General features: G+C 45.1%; 1 protein-coding gene and 1 pseudogene across 1 annotated transcript in view; one reads left to right on the forward strand and one right to left on the reverse strand.

The window, feature by feature from the left end:
• Positions 1–9126: 9126 nt before the first annotated feature.
• Positions 9127–9882, reverse strand: LOC147000378 (uncharacterized; annotated as a pseudogene).
• Positions 9321–25161, forward strand: part of Twsg1 (twisted gastrulation BMP signaling modulator 1) — a 34195-nt gene continuing 18354 nt past the window's right edge. The window contains exons 1-3 of the mRNA XM_021185710.3: positions 9321–9455; positions 11750–11906; positions 24849–24948. Coding sequence (XP_021041369.1) covers positions 11787–11906; positions 24849–24948 — 220 coding nt within the window. The 5' untranslated portion in view covers positions 9321–9455; positions 11750–11786. The remainder of the gene's footprint in view (positions 9456–11749; positions 11907–24848; positions 24949–25161) is intronic.

Raw genomic sequence — 25161 nt, forward strand, 5'->3', positions numbered from 1 at the left:
ATTGAGAGCTTTTTTTTTTTAAGATTTATTTATTATATGAATAAGTATATTGTAGCTGTCTTCAGACACACCAGAAAAGGGCATCAGATCTCATTACAGATGGTTGTGAGGCACTATGTGGTTGCTGGGATTTGAACTCATGGTCTCTGAAAGAGCAGTCAGTGCTCTTAACTGCTGAGCCATCTCTCCAGCTCCCATCGAGAGCTCTTAACTGCTAAGCTATGTCTGTAGAACAATTTCTGTTATTTTTTGTTTGTTTGTTTTATGTTCATTGATGTTTTGCCCGCGTGTTTGTGTGTGTGAGTGTGTTGGTTCCACTGGAATTGGACTTACAGATGGTTGTGAAATGCCATGTGGTTACCAGAAATTGAACCCTGATCTTAAGGAAAAGTAGTCAGTGCTCGTATCCACTGAGCCATCTCTCCAGCCCCCAGAAGAGGTTACAAACTTTCTTTCTTTCTTTCCTCTTCTTTTTTTAGAGTTTCATCCCGGAGTGCCTTATTTTTGTTGTTCTTACCCTCCCTATAATTCCTTCCTTAGCACCCACTCTTACATGATTAGCATACATGAATTAAATACGATGGATTTCATTTGGACATTTTCATAGATGTCTGTAACATAGTTCAGTCATTCACACACACTCTCTTACCCTCTTCTGTCCCCACCCCGTGCTTGCTATCCCTTTCTTTTCCCATCTCGCCTCCCCTTCTACTTTCCTGGCTGTGTGTGCCCTAGTTCATTAGGACTCTTTACAGGACTCTGGGGATCTAACCAGTGGCTACACAATTGAAGAGAACGCCTCCCACTCTGACCATTACCTGTTAACTAAGGAAATCCCCAGGGAAGACTGGGACATCATGGGTCCCCCTCCCCTTTCAACAACAGAGTTGTTGACCGGCCCAGGATTGTGAAGATCCTGTGCAAGACGTCACAGCTGCCAAAAGCTCAGCTGTACAACCGACATGGCCTGTCCAGAAGTCAGTTTTCATCATGGTTTCCCTCATCCCACTCTTCCTCTGGTTCCTCCATTCCTCCCGCCTCTTCTCTCACAGTGTAACCTCAGCCTTAGAAGTGGAGTGGAGGTGTTTGTAGATGTCTTGTTTATGGCTTCATATTCAGTGGTCATCTATTCTTCCCATTTTAACCGGTTACAAAAATCTCTGAAGGCACCACTTGACCTCTGCAAAAAGGAAGCTCTCTGACCGAAGTTAATAGCTACACTATTCTATAGACATAAATGTGGTTGCTTAGAAGACAGAGTTCCAGGTATGACATGTCTTTTTATCAACCACAGTAACTTCTCCACTAGTACCTCTGACTCCCTCAGCGGGTGGCTATTGTGTGGGTTTACAGTATCAGTGGTGACTCCCTCCTGTGGAGCAGTCATCAAATCCAATCAGAAAGCAGTTGGCCATCCTCTAGCACATTGCTGTTGGATGAGAGATTGTTCATAATTACCTGGCCAGAGGGTCCACGTGGCCTGAGTAACCCTGGCAGCCTGCAGTGCACTTTCTGCTATGAGTCTTAGACAGAGGGAGAAAGCTTCCAGCCAAGTTCCAGCTTGATTTCTTTATGACCCGTGACTAAAGTGCACAGCATCTTCAGCAGTAGTGCCTTCCCGTCTAGTTGTGATGAGCAACCAACAGCAGTGGGTTATAAGGGCCCTAGCAGTTTATAGGGAGGTGGTCCAGTCCTTTCATTGTGATTTTTGTTGATATGGTTTCTGAAAGCACTGCTCACCCACACAGATGTATCTCCATTAAAATTTTTTAAGTTTTTTTATTAGCAAATCAAGTATCCAACTTACATATTTTTAAAAATATTATTTACTTATTTATCTTACGACGGTCAGGGGCAAGTACCACCACATATGTGGAGAAAAGGGACAACTCTAGGGAGTTGGTTCTTTTCTGTAAGTTCCTGGAATCACGCTCTGGTCCTCAGGCCAGGCACCAAGCTCCTTTACCTACTGACAACCCTGAATTTTAACCACTAGTCCAAACCCTAGGCTAACCCTCTTGTCTACCAACACTTTGTATTTTCTCCAAGAATACCTAAGAAACAGCACAGACTGGACATTTCTGGCACTCCTGATTCCCACTCCTAAGCCCGCTGCCCCTCTTCCTCAGTAGCTCAAGCGAGAAAACAAAAGGTCATCTGCAGTCCATCCTCTACATTGACCTACTTTCTACAAATGACCTACTTTCTACAAATGACCTACTTTCTGCCAGCTGCCCTCTGAGGACCAGAACTCGCACAAGAGGTCTGGAGGGGTGAACTATCCAGATGACCCCATCCTGAATTCCTGCTCCATAAAACCTGTGAAAGAATGAAACACACTAGACCACTGAGTTTTGGAGTGATTTATTTCAAAGCCACAATAGCCAAAATCTATATAGGACTTGCGATCAAGGCCATTTTCCGAGGTGATGTTGGAAGGTAGGCTGGATGCTGCTTGGCCAGAGATACACTTAGCTGATTGAAATTCTGCAGTTTTCTTGGGCATCCGCCCTAGCGTCTGGTTGTTGTTTTTCTCTTGTTGTTTTGTTTTTAATTAGCTTAGGTTGTTTTCCAAGTTGGGGCAAGGTTCCAAAAATCTCCTTGTGGAGACATTACTTGATTAAGCACGTGTGCGCGTCTACCGTGTGCCAGTCACAGAGCTATGGTCATTGGCTCCATGAACGGTCAGGTTCCAGCAGAGGATGCATCCCCATGTCCAACTCAGCACCTGACTGTGACTTAGGGTTTTAGAAACAAGTAAAAACAGAGAGACTGGTCACTGTAGAACTGAGGACAGCAACTTACTCAGGTTCAGCCCTGAGAACTGAGTGTAATATGAGACCCCACTTTGTGCTAAGAGCCAGTATGATGGGTGTCTAAGAATGGCGTTAGAGCCAGCCAGCCTCTTTCCCGACATAGAGCATTGATGTTTTTGCTGAGGTTTAGCCTTATGCTCCTACTTCTGGTTTCTTCACAGCTGTTTGCTCAAAGCTGTCTCTTTGATACCTCTGTCTCTGTACCTTCAAGTCTAGCCTTGTCCCCCTCCCCCTCCCCAACCCCCATCTCACTCTCAGCGGGATAAACAATCAACACATCCATGCTGGAGCCCAGCTATCAGTGCTTGTCTTGGCCACACAATCTCCCAGCATTCCTCACTCCCCATTCCCAGCTGAGGGAGTTGGGCTGCATGGCCCCTGAATACTCTCTTCGATTCTTCCAGGGTTGGAAGCTCTCTGGGGAGTGACTGAATTGTGTTTTGGGAGGCACTACCTGACCCTTCTGCTGGTGCAGGCTGGCTTCATTTGTGTTGTTCTTGGAATCTCATCAAAGCCAAAACAACAACAACTTCTCCTCCTTCTCTTCCTCCTCTATCTCCTCCTCCTTCTCCTGCTCCTCCTTCTGGCTCAAGTTCAGTTGGATCTGTTGTCCGCTGGTATCTTCCGGCCTTTGCTTCAGAGCCAGCCAATTATGCTCACTCTCCTGGTGATTAATATCAGAGATCACATTTCTGAAGTCGGGTCCCAAGCAAAATATCAGCGGATTCATCACGCTTCAGTTGCGCAACCCCAGGGCCACAGAATACGGTCACAAAGGCAAAGGAGGATGAACCAGTGCCGCTGCGCTGCCCGTGGCTTGGTCTCCGGCGCATTCATCCCACTGCCTTGCCTTCCTTCTTTCCTCCTCACGTCGTGGGTCTGGCCTTCAAAGAACAATGTGTGCAGCTGAGATGACTCCATTTTTAAAGCCTAGCTTCTAGGTGAGCAAGAGGATCTGTGTTCAGATCACCAGCATCCATGGAAACACTGGGCTAGCCCAGCAGCCTGCCTGTCGTTCCAGCCCCTGAAAACACAGATGGAATTCTCTCCACTCCAAGCAAGCTGCCTAGGAATTCTGGGCTTGACTAAAATATCGGGGAATTCTGAGCTTGACTAAAAGACCAAGGTTGGGACTTGGGATTTAACTCTAGCAAGCACACAGCCCTGAGTTCAGTCCTCAGCGGGGGTCGGGGGAGGTGGGGGGTGTCAGTGCAAATATAATAGGAAGAGCAAGAGATTAATCAAGGAAGATTTCAGCCCTAAACTCTGGGCCTCTACATGCACACAGAAATGGGTACCTGCTCTTCCACATGTAACCATGTAAGAACACATGCATACACATGAAAAGATTTTTTTTAAAAAAAAAAAAATGCTGCAAGCTAAGGAACAGGTATTCAGCAAGTTGGGACTTCCAGGCTGGAGAATTGGCAGTCTGAGCCACTGTATTCTGGCCCCTCCTAGAAAGTGCCATGGCTTGTGTGTTCTGCTCCCCTCTATGTAGAAAGGTTTTTTGCATCAGTTTAGACTTGTAGTCAAGGGCAGCATCTCTTTCTTATACCGAATAAAGTACCACAATGTGACTCCAAAGTTCTTCTCAGCAGTCTTTAGAGAGTTCCCCGTGACTTGGTCCTCTACCTTTATTCTCTGCCTCTGGAGCTCACCCCCTCTGTGGTGATCAGTGTCAATGACACCCTATATTCCAGTCATGAATCCGAACGTCTGTCTGAGTGCCCAACTTCATATCTGATGACTGCTTGTCATTTCTGTATGGATGCCTATAATAGTGATGGCCAACTGGACATATAGGTCACTCCTGGTTCTCTCCTAAGCCTCTCATCCCTCTTCCTTCTCGGTTTACACAGATGGACAGAAGATGAGGCAAACACTCACGTGCTGGGCGCTTGACATGATCTCTTTTATCTCTAAACATTCTCTTACCAAGTACATTTTTTTAAAAAAAATCTTCATTTTTATACATGAGAACACTTGGGAATTAGATTACCTGTCCTGTTATATACTTAACACTAGCCAATGTTTAACTGAGTGATTGGCACATGAATGACCCACCCGCTGTTCGTCAGATCCACGTCTCTGTTAAGTACATCCGCCCTCTCATCCTAAGTAAGCAGAGCTGTTAGGGTCAAATCCTCCACAAGCCTGTCTTGTTGGCCCCCTCTACCAAAAACAGAAAAACGAAAAACAAAATAACAAAAACCCATGAAAAGCAGAAAAAAAAAAAGATGTGTACAATATGAACATGCTAGGAAGAGAAACAAACAGGTTTCTGACCCAAGTACATCTCTGGGTCCTGACATATGACACCAGGCTTAGTGGTGCATACCCTTAGTCCCAGCACTTGGGAGGCAGAGGTAGGCCTGTGTAAGTTCTAGTACAGCCAGAGCTACATAAGGAGACTCTCTTAAAAACAAGCAAACAAACAAAACCTTCTGAGGCACACCCTCAAGAACTCACTCCCTCTGGACAGGTCCTACCTTTCTCAGTTCTCCATACCTTAACATATGTTCAGGTTTTAAATCCATCAGTAGATTAAGCCACTGGCTAGCTCAGAGCCCTCGAGCTCCATCTCTGGAAACTCCCTCATAGACTCACTTAGAGGTGCATTTTACAAACTTCTCAGATGGCTCTGAATTCACGTGGACAAAATTAACTATCACACCACTGGAGAAGTTTCTCGAAAATGTCACCAGTATAAAAAAGAACACCGAGGGCCGGAAAGATGGCTTAGCAGCAGCAGTTAAGAGCACTGGCTGCTCTTCAAGAGGACCTGGGGTCAATTCCCAGCACCCACATAGGCAGTTCACAACTGTCTGTAATTCCAGTTCCACGGGATCTCACACCGTCACACAGGCATACATGTAGGCAGAACACTAACGTAAGTAAAAATTTAAATATTTTGGAAGGAACACGTAGATTTTTTAAGTATATATATATATATATATATAATGGTATTGAGGATTGTGTTTTCTGTAATGTGTATAAATGTGGGACTCTGCAGGGCTCAGGGGACTAGTAGCAATAGACACAAACAGAAATAGTGTTGGGAGACAGACAGGCTTTCTTTCATTTGAAAGGCTAGACTGGGCCTGGAGCTTTCAGTATTCCTGTGTGGTCTCCCAACTGCTAATGATTACAGGCAGGAGGTACCAGCAGGAACAACATCTGTAGGATAAAATAGAACAGCCTATTATCATCAATGGTCACCATTGCTCAGGCACACATGTATTGTTTCTATGCTCAGAAGGGTGGAATCTAAAATGAAAGCAGATTCATAAATATCTAAAATAAGTTTGAACCTACCGTGACGGGCAGCAGCGATCCATGTCATGTTTGTGAAGGGCACATGTAAATATTTCAGTGGTCCTTGAGAGTAATTTGCTGAAAGACACTGTCTTGTGGTAGGTGCCTAAAGAGCAGTTTATAGCAATCCTGCCTACATTGTTCCTACTTAAAGCAGAGCCCACAGTCCCTTGAAAGACACTGGTTTTCTGCCTTTGTCCTCTCTCTGCTGCAGCAGCAATGGAGATAATGGAGCAGAGAGGAGAATTGAAGAGTGCGGTGTGCTGCTACGGTGCTTGACACACACACACACACACACACACACACACACACACACACACACACACTTCCTGACTCAAGCTGGTGGAGAGGCTGAGAAACTGAAGCACCTCTGACTCAAAATCTGTAAACTCAGCTGGTTTGATCCACTCAAGAAAGAAAAAAAAAAATGAGTTTGTGATGTCTTAACGAGAAGCTGGCAAAGGGTGTTCCCATTTTCACTGGGTTTTTGTTCATGCTGGGACCCCTCACCTGGCCTCCTGTGGGTAGCAATGAGGTTCTTAGAACCAATCAGAATTGGGTCAAAAGCCCCAGCTCCCAAGAGTCCTTGTGGACTAGGCTCAGGCCCCCATCCCCACCTCCATCCCAGAAAACTAACGAAAAAGAAGCTGGTGGTAAAGTCAAGAAAAGAGCATTGTTATTACTATTACTTATTATCATCATTATCATAAAGGGCATGATCACACTGGCAAATGCAGAGGCCTGATGATTTAAGCACTGTTTCATAGTGTTCTCAAGAGTGTCTGGGTTGTACAGGGAAAAGAGGCAGAGCCCAAGTTTCCCTGGTGGGTCCTGATGCTCTCTTTGATCTGGATGTGTTCTCATTCATGTGACCTTGGGCCATCATTTCAGGGTCCATCACGCAGGGCGTTGTTGGCGTCACAGAAATCTCCCTTGTTTAGGCGCAGCATTAGTCCTTTGTCTCAGTATGTTCGTCCGTCCGTCCAGCCTGTTGTTCCGAGGATCCAACATGGAGTAGAAAAACTCAGGAGACCTCACAGGACGGGAAGGAAACAAGAGAGAAACAAAACAGAGTTTGCATCAACAGTGGCTGAGCATCCTTACAAGCCATATGGTCCAGCCCACTTCGGCGGGTATTGAGCACAAATAGGAGCTCCTTACAGAACCACCAGCATGGATGGAGCTCCAGGATAATGAGGAGCGTTTGATCCAGGGCTCCTGAAACCCAAGTCCCTTGGTGTCCCTTTAGGGTGGATAAGCTGACAAATCACATGGTTCCCCACATGGGAAGCAGACAGAGAACGGGGTCCAGTTTATCAAACTTCAAAGTCAGCCCCCAGTGAAGTATCTTCTTCAAAAGGTACTCCACCCCTCAGTCTTTACAAACAGTGCCACCGACTGAGGATATGTTCAAACCCACAAGCCTACGGGGATAGTATTTAATCCATCACAGTTTTATTTTTTTAAATGCACTTATTAAAATAAATGTTATCTATGTAACTGTGTACTGGGTTTAATGAAATAATGAACAGTTTTAACTAAAAAAATTTAATTTCAAATATTGAAACAATACACATAACCTCTTTGAAACACTCCCTGTTTTCAACAGTATAGAATCCTGTGAACAAGAGGTTTGAGAGTCAGTGATCTACAGTATCATTTTAAATGGCTGAACTAGCCCATTGATCTAGTGGATCGTAATCTCTATAACTCATAAATAATGCTGAGAATAAGATCCTTAAGCTTTAATAGGTGTAGACCCTTATTTTCTTAGGGTAGTTTTCAGGGGAGCTTCATTTAATGTGTGGGATATATATGTACCTATTAGTGTGTGCATATGTGCATGGCTGGTGTATAACATACTCTTATGTCATTCTATATTTAAAATAGTGTGTGCACATGTATGTCTGCATATGCATGCACACCCAAGCCTGTGTATGTGCACTTGAGCACATGTATGTGCACACACGTGTATATATGTGCATATGTGTGTATGTGTGTGCTTGTGCGTGTGTGTTTGCACTCCTTCTGTGGCACACGTGTGGAGATCAGAAGATGACTTGCAAGAATTGGCTCTCTACTTCCACCTTGTGGATCTTGAGGCTTGACTATAAGGTTTGGTGGCAGCTAAATATAAGGTCATCAGGTTTGGTGACAGATGTCCTTATGAGCTGAACCACCTTGGGTAGCTTTCTTACTTTTGATTTTCCTAAACAGGGTTTCTCATGGCACCTGGAGCTTCAGTGAACCCAGGAATCCTCCTATCTCTACCTCCTTCTAGGGCTGGGTTTCATATATCAACCCCTGTGCCTGGCCTCTGCATGGACATATGAATCTGAACCCCAGTCTTTTACTAACTGAGCCATCTACTCAGCCCCCGAATTTTAAAGAAAACCTATGCTTACTTTACAAAATGTATTAATACCAGCACTATGACCCACATTAGCTAGTAACTTATTTCTATCCATCTCAGCCAATCACCTTTTTCTAGGCTGCTGCCTCCCAGTAAACCAAGGGGAGTTTAAGACACTTCCTAGGTTAAGGAAGGGTTTGACACTAGGCCATTGCTCCCAAAGTGAACTGGCCATGTGGACTCCAACTCAATGGCTATGGAATATTGCTGAAAAAGCAATGGTTATGATAAAGACCTAAATGTACGTTATTTGTGGGCTATTGGTGGGATAAGCCCCATCTTCCTAAAGTACAAGGCTCAATGACTGGTCAAGCCAATACTGACCTGACCTCCGTTCCAACTGAGGCTTCTTCCAGTTGGTCTCCCTCCCATACGTAGTGACATTCCTGAGCAAGATTCACTTCTGCCTTCTCTCCTTTTTGTCAGTGCCAGGCTTAACATTTTTATGAATTAGTGACTGAAGTGTGGGACAGATCCGTATCCAGTGATTCCTAGGTGCTTAAACACGTATTTAAAATGAACCCTGCCTCGCATGTCAAGTATCAGTCCTGTTCTATTCATCTGCTCCGTGCCTCATTCTTATATCCAGTAAGGAGGACAAATCAGCTCTGTGGCAGAGCTGCTGAACCGAACCGCAGGGCACAGCGGCTGGCGGCAGAGGTAAGTCGCCCAACAGGAGGCAGCAGACCAGACGGCTGATGGGCGGGGCCCGGCTCCGCGAGAGGCCAGAGCGCACACACCTGGGGGCGTGGCCGAGGGCGTGCCCAGCCCGGGCTCCAGGGGGCGTGGCCTGCAGCCCGGCGCGGGCCTGGGAGCGGCCGGGGACAGCGCGGGCCTGTGTGTCCGCGGCGCCGGGGTTCGCGGGAGCTGCTTGGAGGCTCGGCGGCCGGGAGGAGGCCGGGGCCACGGTGAGCGAGCTCGGGCGCGCGGGCGGGCGGCAGCTAGGAGGCCAGGCCGCGGCGCTCGGCGGGGATGCGGGCGCCGAGAGGCCCGAACGGCGGGGACAAAGGGCCGCGGTGCCACCGCCTTCGGAACCTCGGGTCCGGGCGCTGGTGTGGGGTATCGCGCTCCTCCCCCGCGGTCACCTGGATTCCCGGAGGACGGCGGGAAGACGCTCGGGGCAGCCGGGGGTGTCTGTGGGTCCCCGCGGCCGGCAGCGGCGACGGGGCCGCACCGGCTGTGGGCAGGATGCCCAGGGAACCGGCTGGGTCCGCAGGGAGCGGGCGAGAAAATGGGATTACTAACGGTCCCCCGCCGGCGGGCAGGAGCTCTGGACTTTCTGTTTCAGAACGGAGTCATACCCCATGCAGAGCCCGCGGTGTAGCGCCATCTCATAGTTTTGTAACCAGCAGGGTCCACTTTCTAACCGGCCCTACATCAGAATTGTATTTTATTATTTTGAGGGGATTTATTTTGACTCCTTTTTTTAAAAAAAAATGCATGCGTCTGTATGCGTGTGCACACTTTTCGTCTTGGTGCTGCTATAGGGGCCAGAAGAGGGCATTGGATGCCCCAGAGCTGGGCTTGCAGACCCTTGTGCCCTGCCAGTGTGGGTGCTGGGAACCGAACTCGGGTCCTCTACAAGAGTAGCAAGTGCTCTTAAGACATCGAGCCATCTCTCTAGCCCCTTATTTTTATCGTTAATTTATCTAATCTGGAAGTAAAGCTGGCCTGCAGTTCATTATCCTCCTGCCTTGCTTGCCAAATGCTGGGATCACAGGCGTGTCTCATCAGGCCCAGCTATTATTTAATTGATTTTGTTGGGAATTTGTGTTTTAGCCTTAAGAAATTATATCTTTAAAATTTTAGTGGGTGTGTGCGCGTGTTTATGCGCGCACGAGCATACCTGTGCACCTGCGCCATGGTGTGTATGCCAAAGGACAACTTTGGAGGGAAGCAGTTCTCCTTTTTTTTTTTTTTTCCTGGTTTTTCCGAGGCAGGGTTTCTCTGTGTAGCTCTGGCTGTTCTGGAACTCACTCTGTAGACCAGGCTGGCCTTGAACTCAGAAATTTGCCAACCTCTGCCTCCCAAGTAGAACTTAGGCTTTCAGGCATGTCAGGCAAGTGTTGTTAGCCACCTAGCTATCTTGCCAGCCCCCACTTATAACCCCTGTGAGAATTTGTGCTGGTGCCCCTCTGTTTTCTTTCTGTACAAGAACAGAAGAATCTACCATACTAACAGAAAGAATATTTCACATTTCCCTATAATTCTTAATGCAGTTAAGCATGATTGTGGTTCCTGCGCCTCTCTCCCAAGTCCTTTACTAACAAAGTGAGATAATCACCAGAATAAGTTTCCTTCACAGTTTTGCTTTGACGCTCAGATTTTTAACATTGGAGCTGAGGTGTAGAAACCTTGCCTCACACACACGAGGCCCTGGGTTTCATCTCCAGCTGCACGTGTGAGCACCTACACAGAGAACTTAAAGGGTGCGGTAACGTAATAATACAGAAGTAATAGCTTTAAAGATGTTGGGGTTTTTTTGTTTTTTTTTTTGAGACAGGGTTTCTCTGTATAGCCCTGGCTGTCCTGGAACTCACTTTGTAGACCAGGCTGGCCTCGAACTCAGAAATCCACCTGCCTCTGCCTCCCGAGTGCTGGGATTAAAGGCGTGCACCACCACGCCCGGCAAAGATGTATTTTTATTGTTTTTAATTATGTGTATGTGAGCGTGTGTTCCGTGTTCAGGTGCCCCAGGACGTCATAGGGTTCAGCTGTTACAGGTGATTTCGAGCTGTCCCAGATAGGTGCTGGGAACCAACCTCAAGTGTTCTGAAACATACTCCTAACCACTAAAACCATCTCTCCAGCCCGGGTGTGGGCGGGGCTGGCCTTGAGCATGCCTCCTGAGTGCTGGAATTTAAAAAGGCCTGCACCGCGGTATTATTAGTTCTTACATACATTGATTTTAAATAGAATATGATGTTGAAGCTTGAGTTGTAGCGCTACAGTTGGATCCTTTCGGATGGCTGGGACGGCAGCAGTGTTAACTAGGATTTTAATCATCTCCATGTCTGAGTAGTTCGAGGTTCATTGTTTAAAGATGGCCACCCAAGCCTGAATGTTTGAATGTTTAAGTGATCTTTGAGAATGTTCCTCAAATGATCCCTCGTAACTCTTGTTTTTTTGTTTGGTTTCGTCTTAGTTTGTAACCTACCTTTTTGCCTTTGAGTTAAAGTTTCCCATTGCTTTGTTTTTCTAGCTTCTTGGAAGCTACTGAGTGACTTCTTTGAAGAACCATGAAGTCACACTGTATTGTGCTAGCTCTAGCCTCCCTGACGTTCCTGCTGTGTCTCCCCGTGTCCCAGAGCTGTAACAAAGCACTCTGTGCCAGCGATGTGAGCAAATGCCTCATTCAGGTAAGGATTCAAGGTACCTTCGTTAATACTGAAACATACTGTGCACAGGTAGATACTATAGGGGTAAATCAAAGCAAGGACACACACCGTCTGAGCAGTGGGCCAGGGTCGGCAGTACCGAACTTTGTTTTTTATCTTTATGGCTATCTTCCATCCGACCAAAATTGGTTCAAGAAGTTCAATCTGCAGTATGCTAGTCTGCTGTATAAGCTGTTATGGGTGATGAGTGTACTACTGTCTACAATCTAGCTTAGATGGCAGAGTTTTAATAACTATATTTAGAAGACTTTTAGCCTGTCAGTTAATAGATAGATTATTACATATAACGTATTATTTTCCGGTGGCTGTGTAACAGATTATATCAAAACCTAGCAACTACAGGCAGAAATACATTATCTCGTGCAGCTTCTGAGGGACTCAAGTCTGGGAGGCAGTGTGCCTGGGTGGTTCCGGTTCAGGCTCACTCAGGTTGCAGGCAGATTGTTGGCCAAGACTATAGACTCATCTTCCAAGTATGTGAAAAATGACCCTTTCCGATGGAAGCGAGGCAACCAATGTAATTACCTGTCGTTTTGCTGAGATGAAAAGTGACGGTCATTTGGTGACGTTCCTGTAGCTGGGAAACGGTTGTGGGTTTGACCTGTTCTGACCTGTTTCTGGCTGCTAAGCCCATGACTCTTTCACTCAGCATCCTGGTTACTATCCTCCATGATGTTGTGACAGTGACAGATAAATTATGTAGCTTCTGTCTCCCCATCCCTCCAGTAGTTTTTCTTCCCTTTGAGGGGGTCATGTCTTTTGTGGCCTCCATTGTAGGTGCTGACCATGGCCCCACGAAATTCATTAGCTATGCGTACAGGCTGAATATGTGTGAAATGTTTATGGCCAAAGTATTTCACATTTTGAAATTTTTAGAATTGCATAAATATATATGCCAATATGTATGTATGTATAAGACAAATATACATTTCACACACACATACATATATGTATGAAATTACCTTGGTTGTGAGACCCAGTCTAAAGAGTAAACCAAATTTTGTTTGACGTGTGCTTTGCTTTGCTTTGCCTGGGAGTGACCTTCTGCAGTATTTTTAGCTGTTTTGACTACAACTCCTCATCGGCTGTCAGATGTGGAATTTTCCACTTGTGATGTCATGTTCATGCCCAGGAAGTTTTAGGGTTTTGAGCCTTTCGGATTACACGTTTACAAAGAGAGACACACAGCCTCTGCTAGCTTTCCATGTAGAGTGAGTCCACCAACTTTGGCTGTAATTCTCGCTTGAGACTACAATCATAAGTAATTTTATAGATCAAGGATTTTTTTTTTTTGGCCTATTCCTGATATTTCCCTCCTTTTCATCAGTAATTTGAATTCTAGTTAGATGAATCACACACTCTGTAAACCTTTAAAATTTGCCTTTCAACTCAAACATTTAACTAGAGAAATCTGTTATTAATTTTAACTTTAGCCGGGTGTGGTGGCGCACGCCTTTCATCACAGCCCTTGGGAGGCAGAGGCAGGTGGATTTCTGAGTTTGAGGCCAGCCTGGTCTACAGAGTGAGTTCCAGGACAGCCAGGGCTACACAGAGAAACCCTGCCTTGAAAACAAAACAAAATAAAATGAAACAAAACAAAAATTTAACTTTATTATGCCTGTGTGTGTGTGTGTGTGTATGTGTGTGTGTGTGTATTTAGGGGACCTTGTGTCCTTGGTGTCCTCCATTCCCTCTGACTCTTAGACTCTTTCTACTTTGCCTTCCACAGGGTTCCCTGAGCCCTGAGGGAGGGATTTGATGGAGTCACACAGTTAGGGTAGAGTGGTCCAAGGTCTCTCACTCTGCACATGGTTTGGCTGTACGTCTCTGTGTTTGTTCTCGTCTGTTGTGGGCGGAAACTACGCTGTTGGCGGCTGAGCCAGGCACTGATTATATGTTTAGGTTACTTCTCTCAGGATGATATTTTCTAGTTCCAATTACCTGTGAATTTCATATTTTTAACAAGCTAAATAATACTCCATTGTATAAATGCATCACATTTTCTTTATCCATTCATCTATTGAGGGACATCTAGATTTTGTTCCAAATTCTTCTGTTTGTATTTTGCGTAATAGTTTGAGGAGTATTGACATTAGTTCTTCTTAGAAAGTCTGATAGAATTCTGTGCTAAAACCATCATGCCCTGGGCTTCTGTTGTTGTTGTTGTTGTTATTGTTGTTGAGAGACTTTCGATGACTGCCTCTGCTTCACTAGGGATTATAGCCCTGTTTAAATTGTTTATCTGATCTTGATTTAACTTTGGTAAGTGGTACCTATCAAGAAAATGACCCATTTCTTTTAGATTTTCTGATTTGGTGGAGTGTGAGTTTATCTTTTTGTGTCTGTGGGTTTCCTCAGTGTTTGTTGTTCTGTCTCCCTTTTCATTTCTAATTTTGTCGGTTCAGGTACTGTCTGCCTTTTAGTTAATTTAGATAAATGTTGGTCAATCTCACTGATTTTCTCAAGTAACAACAAAAACAATAACAATAAGAAACCTTTGTTTCATTGATTCTTTGGGTTTTGTTTTTCTTTGATTGATTTTAGCCCTGAGATTGATTATTTTCTACTCCTTTTGGGTGTGATTTCTTCTTTTTGTTCTACAGCTTTCAGGTTACTCTGGTATACATAATGAGTTTCAGGTCAGCCAAACCACACAATAAGATCCTGTACAATATAATAAAATGTACTATAATACTAACTGCAGTGTTCATATAGCAAGAAAACCTATTTCCTCTGCTTCTTTGACATTAAATGTAGCCATCAATGATAGGGCCACATGATCCTAGAGCAAGTTGGAGGCTAGCCTCGGCTATAAAAGACCCTAGTTTAAAAAATGAAAACGAGAGCCAGATGGTGGTGGTATATTCCTTTAATCCCTGCACTTGGGAAACAGAGGCAGGCCAATCACTGGTCTACAGAGTGAGTTCCAGGACAGCCAAAGCTACACAGAGAAACCCTGCCTTGAAAAACCATAAATGAATGAATGAATGAATGAATGAATGAATGAATGAATATGAAAGGATGAAATAATTAACAACCGCTTTTTACTTAGTTAATATAGCTAAAAGTCACTAAAGGAAGTTGTAGTGACATTTTTGGGAATTCTGGAAAGTCCACTCCTCTGTTGCCAGCAGTTTTCTCAGTAGCAGTTGAAATCAAATTTCCCATGTTTTCCTTATCGGGGCCCCCATGTTAGGTACCACTTGTAGTCTGCCTTTGGGGGATTCTTCATTTTCCCACCCCACCACCCCCAGTTTCACTTCCAAACACTAGACAGGAGAGAAAAAGAGATCCCTGATTCTTCATTACTTTCCTTTTGTGACCACAGCTACTAACAAACCACAAACAACGTCCCTAAATAACCAACACCCCCCCCCCGCCCCCCACCCCGCCTCTTAGGGCTCTAGCAGTGTCAGAGTCGGAACCTGCTGCTGCTGGGGCAGGAGGCCCCACACCTGGGATCAACGCAAAAACACATTCTTATAATGCTTCTGTGGTTGTTTTGTTTTGTTTTAAGAAGCCAAGATTCCAGACTCGGTTCCCAGAACTGATAAACAGAAGCATCGCCGAGCTAGTCAGTATTTCTTAGATCATTTTAAAAAATGTATTCCCTCAGTTTTGTAATGTGCCTTTGAGTCCTCAGATTGACCATGGGAGGGAACTTTCTGGGGCCTGTATTCCTGAAAGTGGACTTTTTCTGATTGTATGCCTGGATGACAGATTGTCTGGGTATAGAATTTAAGTTTTAAGCCATGTCACTATTACCTATGAGAATTGCCAGTTTATTTCTTATTCCCCATGAGTAACTGTTTAGTTATTTTTGGAACTTTTTTTTTGTGATTTGTTGTTGTTGTTTTGTTTTGGTTTGGTTTGGTTTTGGTTTTTTGAGACAGGGTTTCTCTGTATAGCCCTGGCTTTCCTGGAACTCACTTTGTAGACCAGGTTGGCCTCGAACTCAGAAATCCACCTGCCTCTGCCTCCCAGTGCGCCACCACGCCCAGCATTCATGGAACTTTTAGTATAACATCTGTCGTCGTCTTCTGTTGCTGTGAAGAGACACCATGAGAAAGGCAACCTTTAGAAAGCATTTATTTGGGACTTGCTGACAGGAGGAAGGGTGAGTCTATGGTTGTCGTGGCTGGGAACAAGGCAGCAGGCAGGCAGGCAGGCATGGTGCTGTAGCTGTAGCCGAGAGCTTTCCATCCTGATCCACAGGCAGCAGGCAGAGAGAAAGAGTGCAGCTGGGCCTACCCTGGGCTTTTGAAAGCTCCAGCCTCAGTGCCACGCCTCCTTCAATAATAGCACATCTAGTAATTCTAAGTGCTCCAACTGGGAACCAGGAGTGCAAGTGTATGTCCTGTCGGGGCCATGTGGTTCTGCACCCCCCCCCCAGCATCCTTGCCCTGACATTTGAAAGGTAAACAGTGGAGTCTAGACACTTGAACCCCTTGTGACTCCTTTGAAGGGACTCCATTCTGGGCATGTGCATGGCCTTGGTTGTTGTAGCTTTGTAGTGTAGTCTCATTTCGCTCTTTTAAGACCTTGTTCCTGATTCCGGGTCCCTTGCATTTGCATATGAATTTTTGGGCCATCTTGTTATTTTCTGTAATAAAACTTGCTAGGAATTGATTTAACACAGTAGGCTTCATTTTTTTAGAAATGTTTTTGGTCTTTAGAAAAAAATGGGTACAGAGTTTCCTTATACTTCTTTGTCTAGCTTTATTCATTTTCAATGGGTTTTTTTTTTCTTGTTATGACAGTCTTGCTATTTTACCAATGCTGGTCTTGACTTTGGAGTCCTCCTGCCTCAACCTAGTAAATACCTGGGATTACAGACGTGTACCACCACATTCAGCAGTTTCTGCCTATTGTTACCTTTCTTCACTGTGCTACACTTTCTACTACAGATGAACCAATATTCATACCCTGTGTTATTAACTAAAACACATTGTTTAAGGTTGTTCATGTAGTTTTTCTGTGGGTTTTAACAGATGCATGCATACTGTGCGTTTATGATGGTGCTCGTTTGAGGGTAGTTTGATTGCCTTAAATCTCCCTGTACTCTCAATATAGTCATGCCTCCCTACCTCTCTCCAGCCTTGTAACAACCACTTCTTCTTTTGATTATCTCTATCTTTTGACCATTGCCAGAGTGCTGTAGAGTTGGAATCCTGATAAGTGTGTCTTCTTTCATTCAGCAGTGTTCCTGCCACGGTTGTTCATGGCTACTGTATTAGTCAGGGTTGCCTGGAGGAGCAGGACTGATAGAATGAATCGGTCTATCTCTATCTGCTGGCCAGTCTGTCTATGTATCTATTTATCTGTGGAAAGGGGACTTATTAGGATGGAGTCTAGGCTTTGGTCTGGCTAGTCCAATAATTGCTGTCTACCAATGGAAGGTGCAAGAATCCAGGACTTGTTCAGTCCGTGAGGTCTTTAGTGTGCCTCAGAATCTTGAAGTTGGCTCTAGTGCCAGTGAAGGAGTGACTTGCCAGTGAGAGTGAGAGGAAACAGGTAGAGAGCAAGCCTCCTTCTTCCATGTACGTTATCCAGGCTGCCAGCAGGTGTGACCAGATTAAAGGTGGGTTTTTCCCTCCTCAAAAGGTCTGAATTAAAAGTGGATATTCCGGGGGCTGGAGACATGGCTCAGTAGTTAAGAGCACTGACTGCTCTTCCGAAGGTCCTGAGTTCAAATCCCAGCGACCACATGGTGGCTCAAAACCATCTGTAACAAGACCTGACTCCCTCTTCTGGTATCTGAAGACAGCTACAGTGTACTTACATATAATAAATAAATAAATCTTTTAAAAACAAACAAACAGGGGCTGGTGAGATGGCTCAGTGGGTAAGAGCACCCAACTGCTCTTCCGAAGGTCCAGAGTTCAAATCCCAGCAACCACATGGTGGCTCACAACCATCCGTAATGAGATCTGGCGCCCTCTTCTGGAGTGTCTGAAGACAGCTACAGTGTACTTACATATAATAAATAAATAAATCTTTAAAAAAACAAACAAACAAACAAACAAACTCTGAGTTAGGATTAAATAATTTCTACAACATCCACATATACAACTCCTGCCTACCCCATCTCCCCCACACACACAAGTGGATCTTCCCACTAAACATTATTTAATTAAGAAAAATCTCTTAAAGGTGTACCCAGCCTCTCGAGTTTTAGTTAATTCCAGATATAGTCAAGTTGACAACCAAGACTAGCCATCATAGCCACCATTCTTACTTCTTTTTATTGTTATCAATGTCCTATGGTGTGGCTATATGTTCCCAGCAGTGTTAAGTGAGAGTTCTCGCTGCTGTCCAGCATCTGTCTTAGGTAGTCACTGTTTGAATAGGTTTGAGGTAGAATTTCATGATTGTCATCATTTGCAACTCCCTGGGCTGGGCGTACAGCTTAGCAAAAGTACACATGTCTAGCATGATGTGAGGCCTTGGGTTCCCCAGCACTGAAAACACATATGCATGTGCGCACACACACACACACACACACACACACCAATGTGGAACATCTTTTACATTTTTTTGTAACCATATTTTTTGTAACCTTTAGAAATGTCTTAAGAACTTTTGTTCCTTATTCAGTTCAGTTGTTTGGTTGTTTGGTTGGTTTAATTAGGTCTTGTGGGTTGCTTTTTAACAAGGTTTCTCTGTGTAATCTGGCTATACTGAAGCTTGCTATGTTAATCAGGCTGCCTTGAACTCAGCCATCCACCTCCTCTGCCTCCTGAGTGCTGGGATTTAAGGCATGTGCCACCATGCCTGGCTTTTAATCCAGTTGTTTTATTATTGAGTTTGAGTTGTTCTTATGTCTTGGGTAGCAGTCATTCTCAGGTAGGTGTTCACATGTATTTTCTCTTAGTCTGGTTTGCCATTTATGGTTGGAGTAGCTTCTGTAGAGCAGAAGTTTCATATTTCAGCGGAGTTGAGTTTATGAATTATTTCTTTCAAAGACTGTGGCTTTGGGGTCATTCACGCCTACTTTCAGAGGTATATTAAATTTGTAGATCAATTTGTGAAATGATGACATTTTGCAATATTGATTTTTAATTCATGAAATTGCATAACTTATCTTTAGATTTTCTTGCATTTCTTTTAACTGCATTTGTAGCCTTTGTATACTAATCATTCAGTTTTTAAGAACTTACTTTTCTGTGTATAGGTGCTTTGCCTGCATGTGTGTCTGTGCTCCACATGCATTTCTGGTGCCCACAGAGGCCTGAGAAGGGAGTCAGATGCCCTGGGATTAGAGTTAAAGAAGGTTGTGAGCTATCAGATAGGTCTAGGAGCGAAACCCAGGTCGTCGGAAGAACTTGATTTCCAGCCCTTAACTGCCAAGCTCTCTCCCTTCAGCTCTCCCGCCAAGACAGTCTGCAAGTAGCTGATCCCAGTGCACAGGGAAAACATGGCCACAGCTTGGCTCTTCTGCGCAGCCCACTGAACCACATACATGATGTGGGGTAGTGCGCGCGCGCACAGACACACACACACACACACACACACACACGCACACACACATTTCATTACAGAGCCACGGTCTGCGGGCTGCAGAGTACAAGGTGTGTTGCCATTGTAGGTGGCCATCATAGCTTTCCTCTCTAATTCAAGAGGAGCTGGGTTTGATTTCTAGCACCCACATGGCAGATCACATCTGTAATACCAGTTCTAGAGACCGGATGCGCTCTTACCTTGGTGAGGTACATACAGGCAAAATACCCATCCACTAATGATGATGATGATTATTCAGAGATATGGTCTGGTAATGTGACAGAGAACTTCCCTATTGTGAAAAGCTCTGGGTTCGATTCCCAGCGGTCAAAAAAAGTAATGCCATAGTTCATAACAGGATGTTCATTAGGAACCTTAGATTTTCCTTTGTTAGTTTGACTTGAACAACATCTGCAGTGCTGAAATGACATACCATGAGGATGTGAGAGCATTTGCTTATGTTTAGTCAGAGCACTCATGAAATAACTAAAAACAACAACGTTTCCCTGGAAGGTCACGGAGACCACGGTCTGTTGGTCATGTAAATGTTTTACCAGGGTGGTGGCAGGCAGTCAGGGCAGTGCGGTCATTCCAGCTGCTGTGCACAAGGGTGGTCCCTGTGTAAATATTTATTTTTGTGCTTTGACTGGGAAGAAATCTTGCTTTAAATGTCACCAAGCCAATGGTTGTCTTGGTGCATATGTGCAGCCGCCCTGTTTGAGGTGGGGAGCTGTAATATTGGATGCTGCTTTTGACTGGATTTTTACTGCTTTGCTGCTTTTATAAAAAATAAGATTTAGAGTTGGTAAGGTAGTTGATGGCGTAAAAACACCCGCTGCCCAGCCTGGTAACCTGAGTTCAACACCTGAGACCCACAGGGGAGAAGAGAAGCAACGCCTACAGGTTGTCCTCTGACCTCCACTTACATGATGTGGGGCAGTATACACACACACACACTGAATGATGAATGAATGAATAACATGTAATTTAAAATAACAAACTTTAAATAACACTTGAAATTCAGATCAATAAAAATAAATCTAACAATTTGGATCAACCATCTGTCTGCCATGGTCTGCTAGCTTTCCCTCACTGTGACGGAACACCCCAGATAATCAGCTTAAGTAGTATGATGGCTACCTGTGATGGTTACCATCATGGTCATCTTGGCTGGGTTTAGTTAGAATTACCTACTAGGAGACATGCTGTGGGCATATCTTTGAGGCATTCCCAGAGAGGATTGGCTGAAGAGGGGCCCACCATGGAGGTTGGTAGCACATCTCCCAGTAGCCTGGGGCCCAGACAGAATGAAAGGAGGAAGCCAGGGTGCCATTCCATCCTCTGCTCCTTGCCCACTGGGATATGGAAGGTAAGGTGTAGCCATGTGCTCCTGCTGCCTCAGAGCTGCCTGTCACCATGCACCCTCTCGTGGTGGACTGAGAGCCAAAAGGAAACCCTCTTCCTTACGTAGCTTCCGCCTTTCTCAGGTGTTGGGCATACATAGTATCTTAGTCAGTGTGGTGGTGTTGTGAGGAGGCACCGTGACCAAGGCCACTTTTAAAAGAAAGCATTTCATTGGGGCTGGCTTACAGTTTCCGAGGATGAGTCTGTGACCATCATGGCAGGGAACATGGCTGCGGGGAGCCAGGCATGGCCTGTAGCAGTAGCTGCTAGCTCACACCTGACCCCCAGGAACACATTTCCTCCATCAAGGCCACAACCACTCCAACAATCTTTCAAATAATGCTACTCCCGCTGAGCCTGTCCCTGTGAGCCTGTGGGGACCATTTTCATTCAGACCATCACAGACAGCAAGTAACGGCTGCTTTCCTTAGCACAGCGAGGTCCTACAGGAATCTCTCCTTCCTTTACTCTGACCTGTTGCTACACAGTTAGATTTTTGGTTTGCACCAAAGTCTTCTCTCTCAAACATCTTCTGTATTGGTTTTCTCCCGCCCACCCCTTTTCCTGCTTTTTAGTTTGACTCTGCGTTTTGTTTTTTAAGGAAGGATTAATATGGCTTGGGCTGGTCTTTAGTTTGCTGTGTTGCAAAGGCTAGTCTTTAATTCTTGATCCTCCTGGGTCTTCCTTCCTGAGTGCTGGGATTAAAGATGCCTGCTCTCAAGCCTGGCTCCATTTCCGTTTTATAGTTTGTACTTGCCAGAATGTCTTATTACTAAAACCATGCACTGTGAGTCTGTCGCCCATACCTGCCCTCTCTCACGTGGTATATATTAAATGATGAGAGTTGAGCTGGAGAATGGCTAAGCAAGGTGTTAGCTATGACATGACGTGACATGACATGAGTTTGATTACGGTGCTTGTCCCATGACATGTACACGCACACCACTCCACGTGTGCCCATGCACATGTGTAGACACATAATTAATTTTAAAAATTAAATAGTTACACTCAGATTTTACCTTAGTTTCCTTTCATTTAAACTTTTTAAGAAGTGTGCATATTTCACTAAACCCTCCTGCTGGTTTCTGAAGTTATGAGGATAACCCATAATGTTTAGTTTTTCCATTTAGTACGAATTTTCTTTTTTTCCATTATAAAGTTATTGAACAATGTGGTCATCAAAATTTAAGAACACCTACTGGAATCCTTCACACAGGGAACAAACATTGAGTTTCCTGCTCTGATGTGTGAGGCTAAGGCCTAGAGTCAGAAGTCAGAACTGGTGTACTGGTGTCACTGTGAACTTGGGGTCATCTGCACGTGAAGGAGTCGGACAACAGATGATGTTACCAGTAACCGGCTGAAGCAGTGAGAGAATTGAGTGCTGGGTTAGAGTCTCGGCTGAGCGTTCAGCCAGTCCTGGTATACCTTCACGAGCAGTGGCTCGGCCCCGGCATCAGCAGTGAGAGCTTAAACAGCCTACAGGGCTTCATGTGAGGATTGCTTGGTTTTTCTCTAAGAGAGAATAACAACCAGGTCTTGAAATGCTAGGCATGGTTATGCTTTGTCTCTCAGTAATGTCCAATTCAAACCAGAGTCAGATCCTAGCCACTTACCGACTGAATGTCCTGTGGATTTTATATCTTCATTTGAAAAAACGAGACTCATCCACCCTGATGGGAGCTCCGGGAGGTAGGAGGCAGTGAGCTGGACAGAGAGCAGCCGTGTGTAAACAGAACCGACGGCAAAACTGGGGAATGTGGCCACAGAAAGGAATTGGAAGCTTTGAGTCACTTTCTGTTTCAGACTTCTGTGAATGTTGTGTTTGGTTTGATCACATGTTCCATTTGACTAAGCAGCACTGAAGTTTATTCATAGTGAGGCTGGTAAAATATATAAATAACCCAGTTCAAAGAAAATGTCACATTTTACCTCTGTCATTTTTTTCTGTTTGAGAAGTGGAGGGTTTACAAATACATTTATGTTTTTCCAAAGTAGAGGGGAAAGCTAAGAAGGTTTTTGACGTCAGTTTTAAAGAACAAGGCATCGTGGTACACACCTGTAATCGTGGCTCTCAGGAGGCTAAGGAGGACTGCAGGGTCAGGGCAGCCGTGCACAGTCAGGCCTGTCAACAGCAAGGACGTTACACAGTGAGGGAGAGGTGGAGAAGAAACCTAGGGCACTAAGGATTGCTGCAGAGATCTCTGCAGTTTTCTATCAGGGTATTATATAAATCATTATTTTGTTAGACATGGATCAGAGGCGTGGGACAACAGAGCAGTGAACTAAACCCTTACCCTCTAAGCTGTTCCGATCCCCAGTGGTGCGGTGGCCTGCCCACAGCCCCACTTCACAGGAGGTGGATGCCGGAGCAGGCTGCCTAGTCAAGCTAGCAGAGACCAAGACCTGGCAAGAGATTCTGCCTCCATCTATATACATGGAAAGCAATTGAGGAAGACACTTGAAGTCACTTCAGGACTCAACATGCACACGTGCACCTTCACACATACACACACACATACACACACACACACACACACACACACACACACACACTGCCTGTGTGAAGCCAGAGGACAGCTTACTAGAGTATCCTCCAGTGCCCAGCCCTGCCACCTGCACTCCTCAGGTGCCTGCTGGCCCTTGTCATCTGCAGCTGCTTCCTGTAGCTGCTGGTCACCCTTAGGGCAGGTTGACCCTTGGCTTCCTGACTTGACTGGTCTTGGGATAGCTCAGTCTGCAACACTCTCAAGCTGGTTCTGGCTACAGTTCCTAAGGCTTGGAGAGCGAGAGACTGGCCGGCTCTCCTCTTGAGTGCTAACATATTGGGTAGAGGAGTCTTGGTCTCACAAAAACCCCCAAGTGGAGGCTTGTCCTTGGATTGAGTCCGTAGTCTTTTTATCAGGAGGGCTGACTTCTGGGTCCCTTCCTTATCGGAAGGCCATGACAGGGCTGTGACTCCTTTCCTCAGAGTTGGTCCTCAGCTGTCCACTCTCGTCCCCTTTATTTATAGTGCTTTCCGACTTTGTTTGTTTGGAGTTGTCCATTCTGTTATCCTGACTTTTCTCATTCACTGCATCACATGGAGGCTGCTTCTTGTCCACCTACCTTGCCCAGGTCTCTTCACCGTAAAGTCTCTGCGCCATAATGGGAGTGGTCGTGGAGTTTCATTGCAAAGAGGGAAAATACTTGTTACCATGCCTGTAAATAATTATGAAAGCACAGTGCTTCAGTGTATCATAGATTAATAAATGAAATTGTGAATGTGGGGCCACAGATAGAATGTCACACCTTGCATGACCTGGGCAAACACACCACTATTGGGTTGTCTGTACCATTAGCCCTCACATAGTAATTTTGGGTTTGGAGTGTTGGCCAGTGAACCCAAGACCTTGCTATGCTGGGTAAGTGCTTTACTTATGAAGTGACATCACTGGCCCTTGCTATTGGATGTATTTCTATTTGTTTTAGACAAAGTCTTGCTATGTAGCCAGGCTGGCCTTGAAATTGAATTGTAATTCACTTAGATCAGCCTCTGGGTGGTGGGGAGGGGTTATATAATTCCAGTAGAATCCAAACTAACAATTTAAAAAAGATATGGGTGTTTTGTTTTGGAAAAAAAATGTTTATGGTTATAGTTTACCTGTATGTGTGCATGTATGTATGTGTACTGTGTGTTGTGTCTATGAATGTTTGTGTGAGTGTGTGTGTGAGTGTGTGTGTAGGTCAGAAGAGCGTGCCAGATCCCCTTTAACTGGAGTTGCAGATGGATGTGAGCTGCTTGCCCAGTGGATGCTGGGGACCTATCTTGGTCCTCTGGACTAGCCAGTGCTCTCTGCTCTCAACCACTGATGGTAGTTATGTTCCTGGAAATGATGTTGCTGAATACAAAGTCTATCAGGAATGAATGTTTATAAATGAAAATGCTGCGGTTATTTTTTGCTCCGAGTTTTGGTTACAGTTGTTTGGGTTTGGCTTTAAAATCTGTCCTGTTCTTAGGAGCTCTGCCAGTGCCGGCCTGGAGAAGGGAACTGCCCCTGCTGTAAGGAGTGCATGCTGTGCCTCGGGGCCCTGTGGGACGAGTGCTGCGACTGTGTCGGTGAGTCCGCAGGCCAGGGCCAGCTTCTAAGTCACAGATCAAATCCTTGACTAAATGATGCAGGTTGGGGCTGGACACACACACACACACACACACACACACACTGTTGTTACCTTCTGTCAGGTTCCCTTATAGACCTTTGCAGTCCTGTGGCTGCCCTTCCTTTTAGGTTGAAGCTGTCCCCACACTTTTCACAGGTGAGGTACATCCTCT

Source organism: Mus caroli, unplaced genomic scaffold (genome assembly GCF_978045245.1).
Source record: "Mus caroli unplaced genomic scaffold, Mus_caroli_1 scaffold_18, whole genome shotgun sequence".
NCBI lineage: Eukaryota > Metazoa > Chordata > Mammalia > Rodentia > Muridae > Mus > Mus caroli.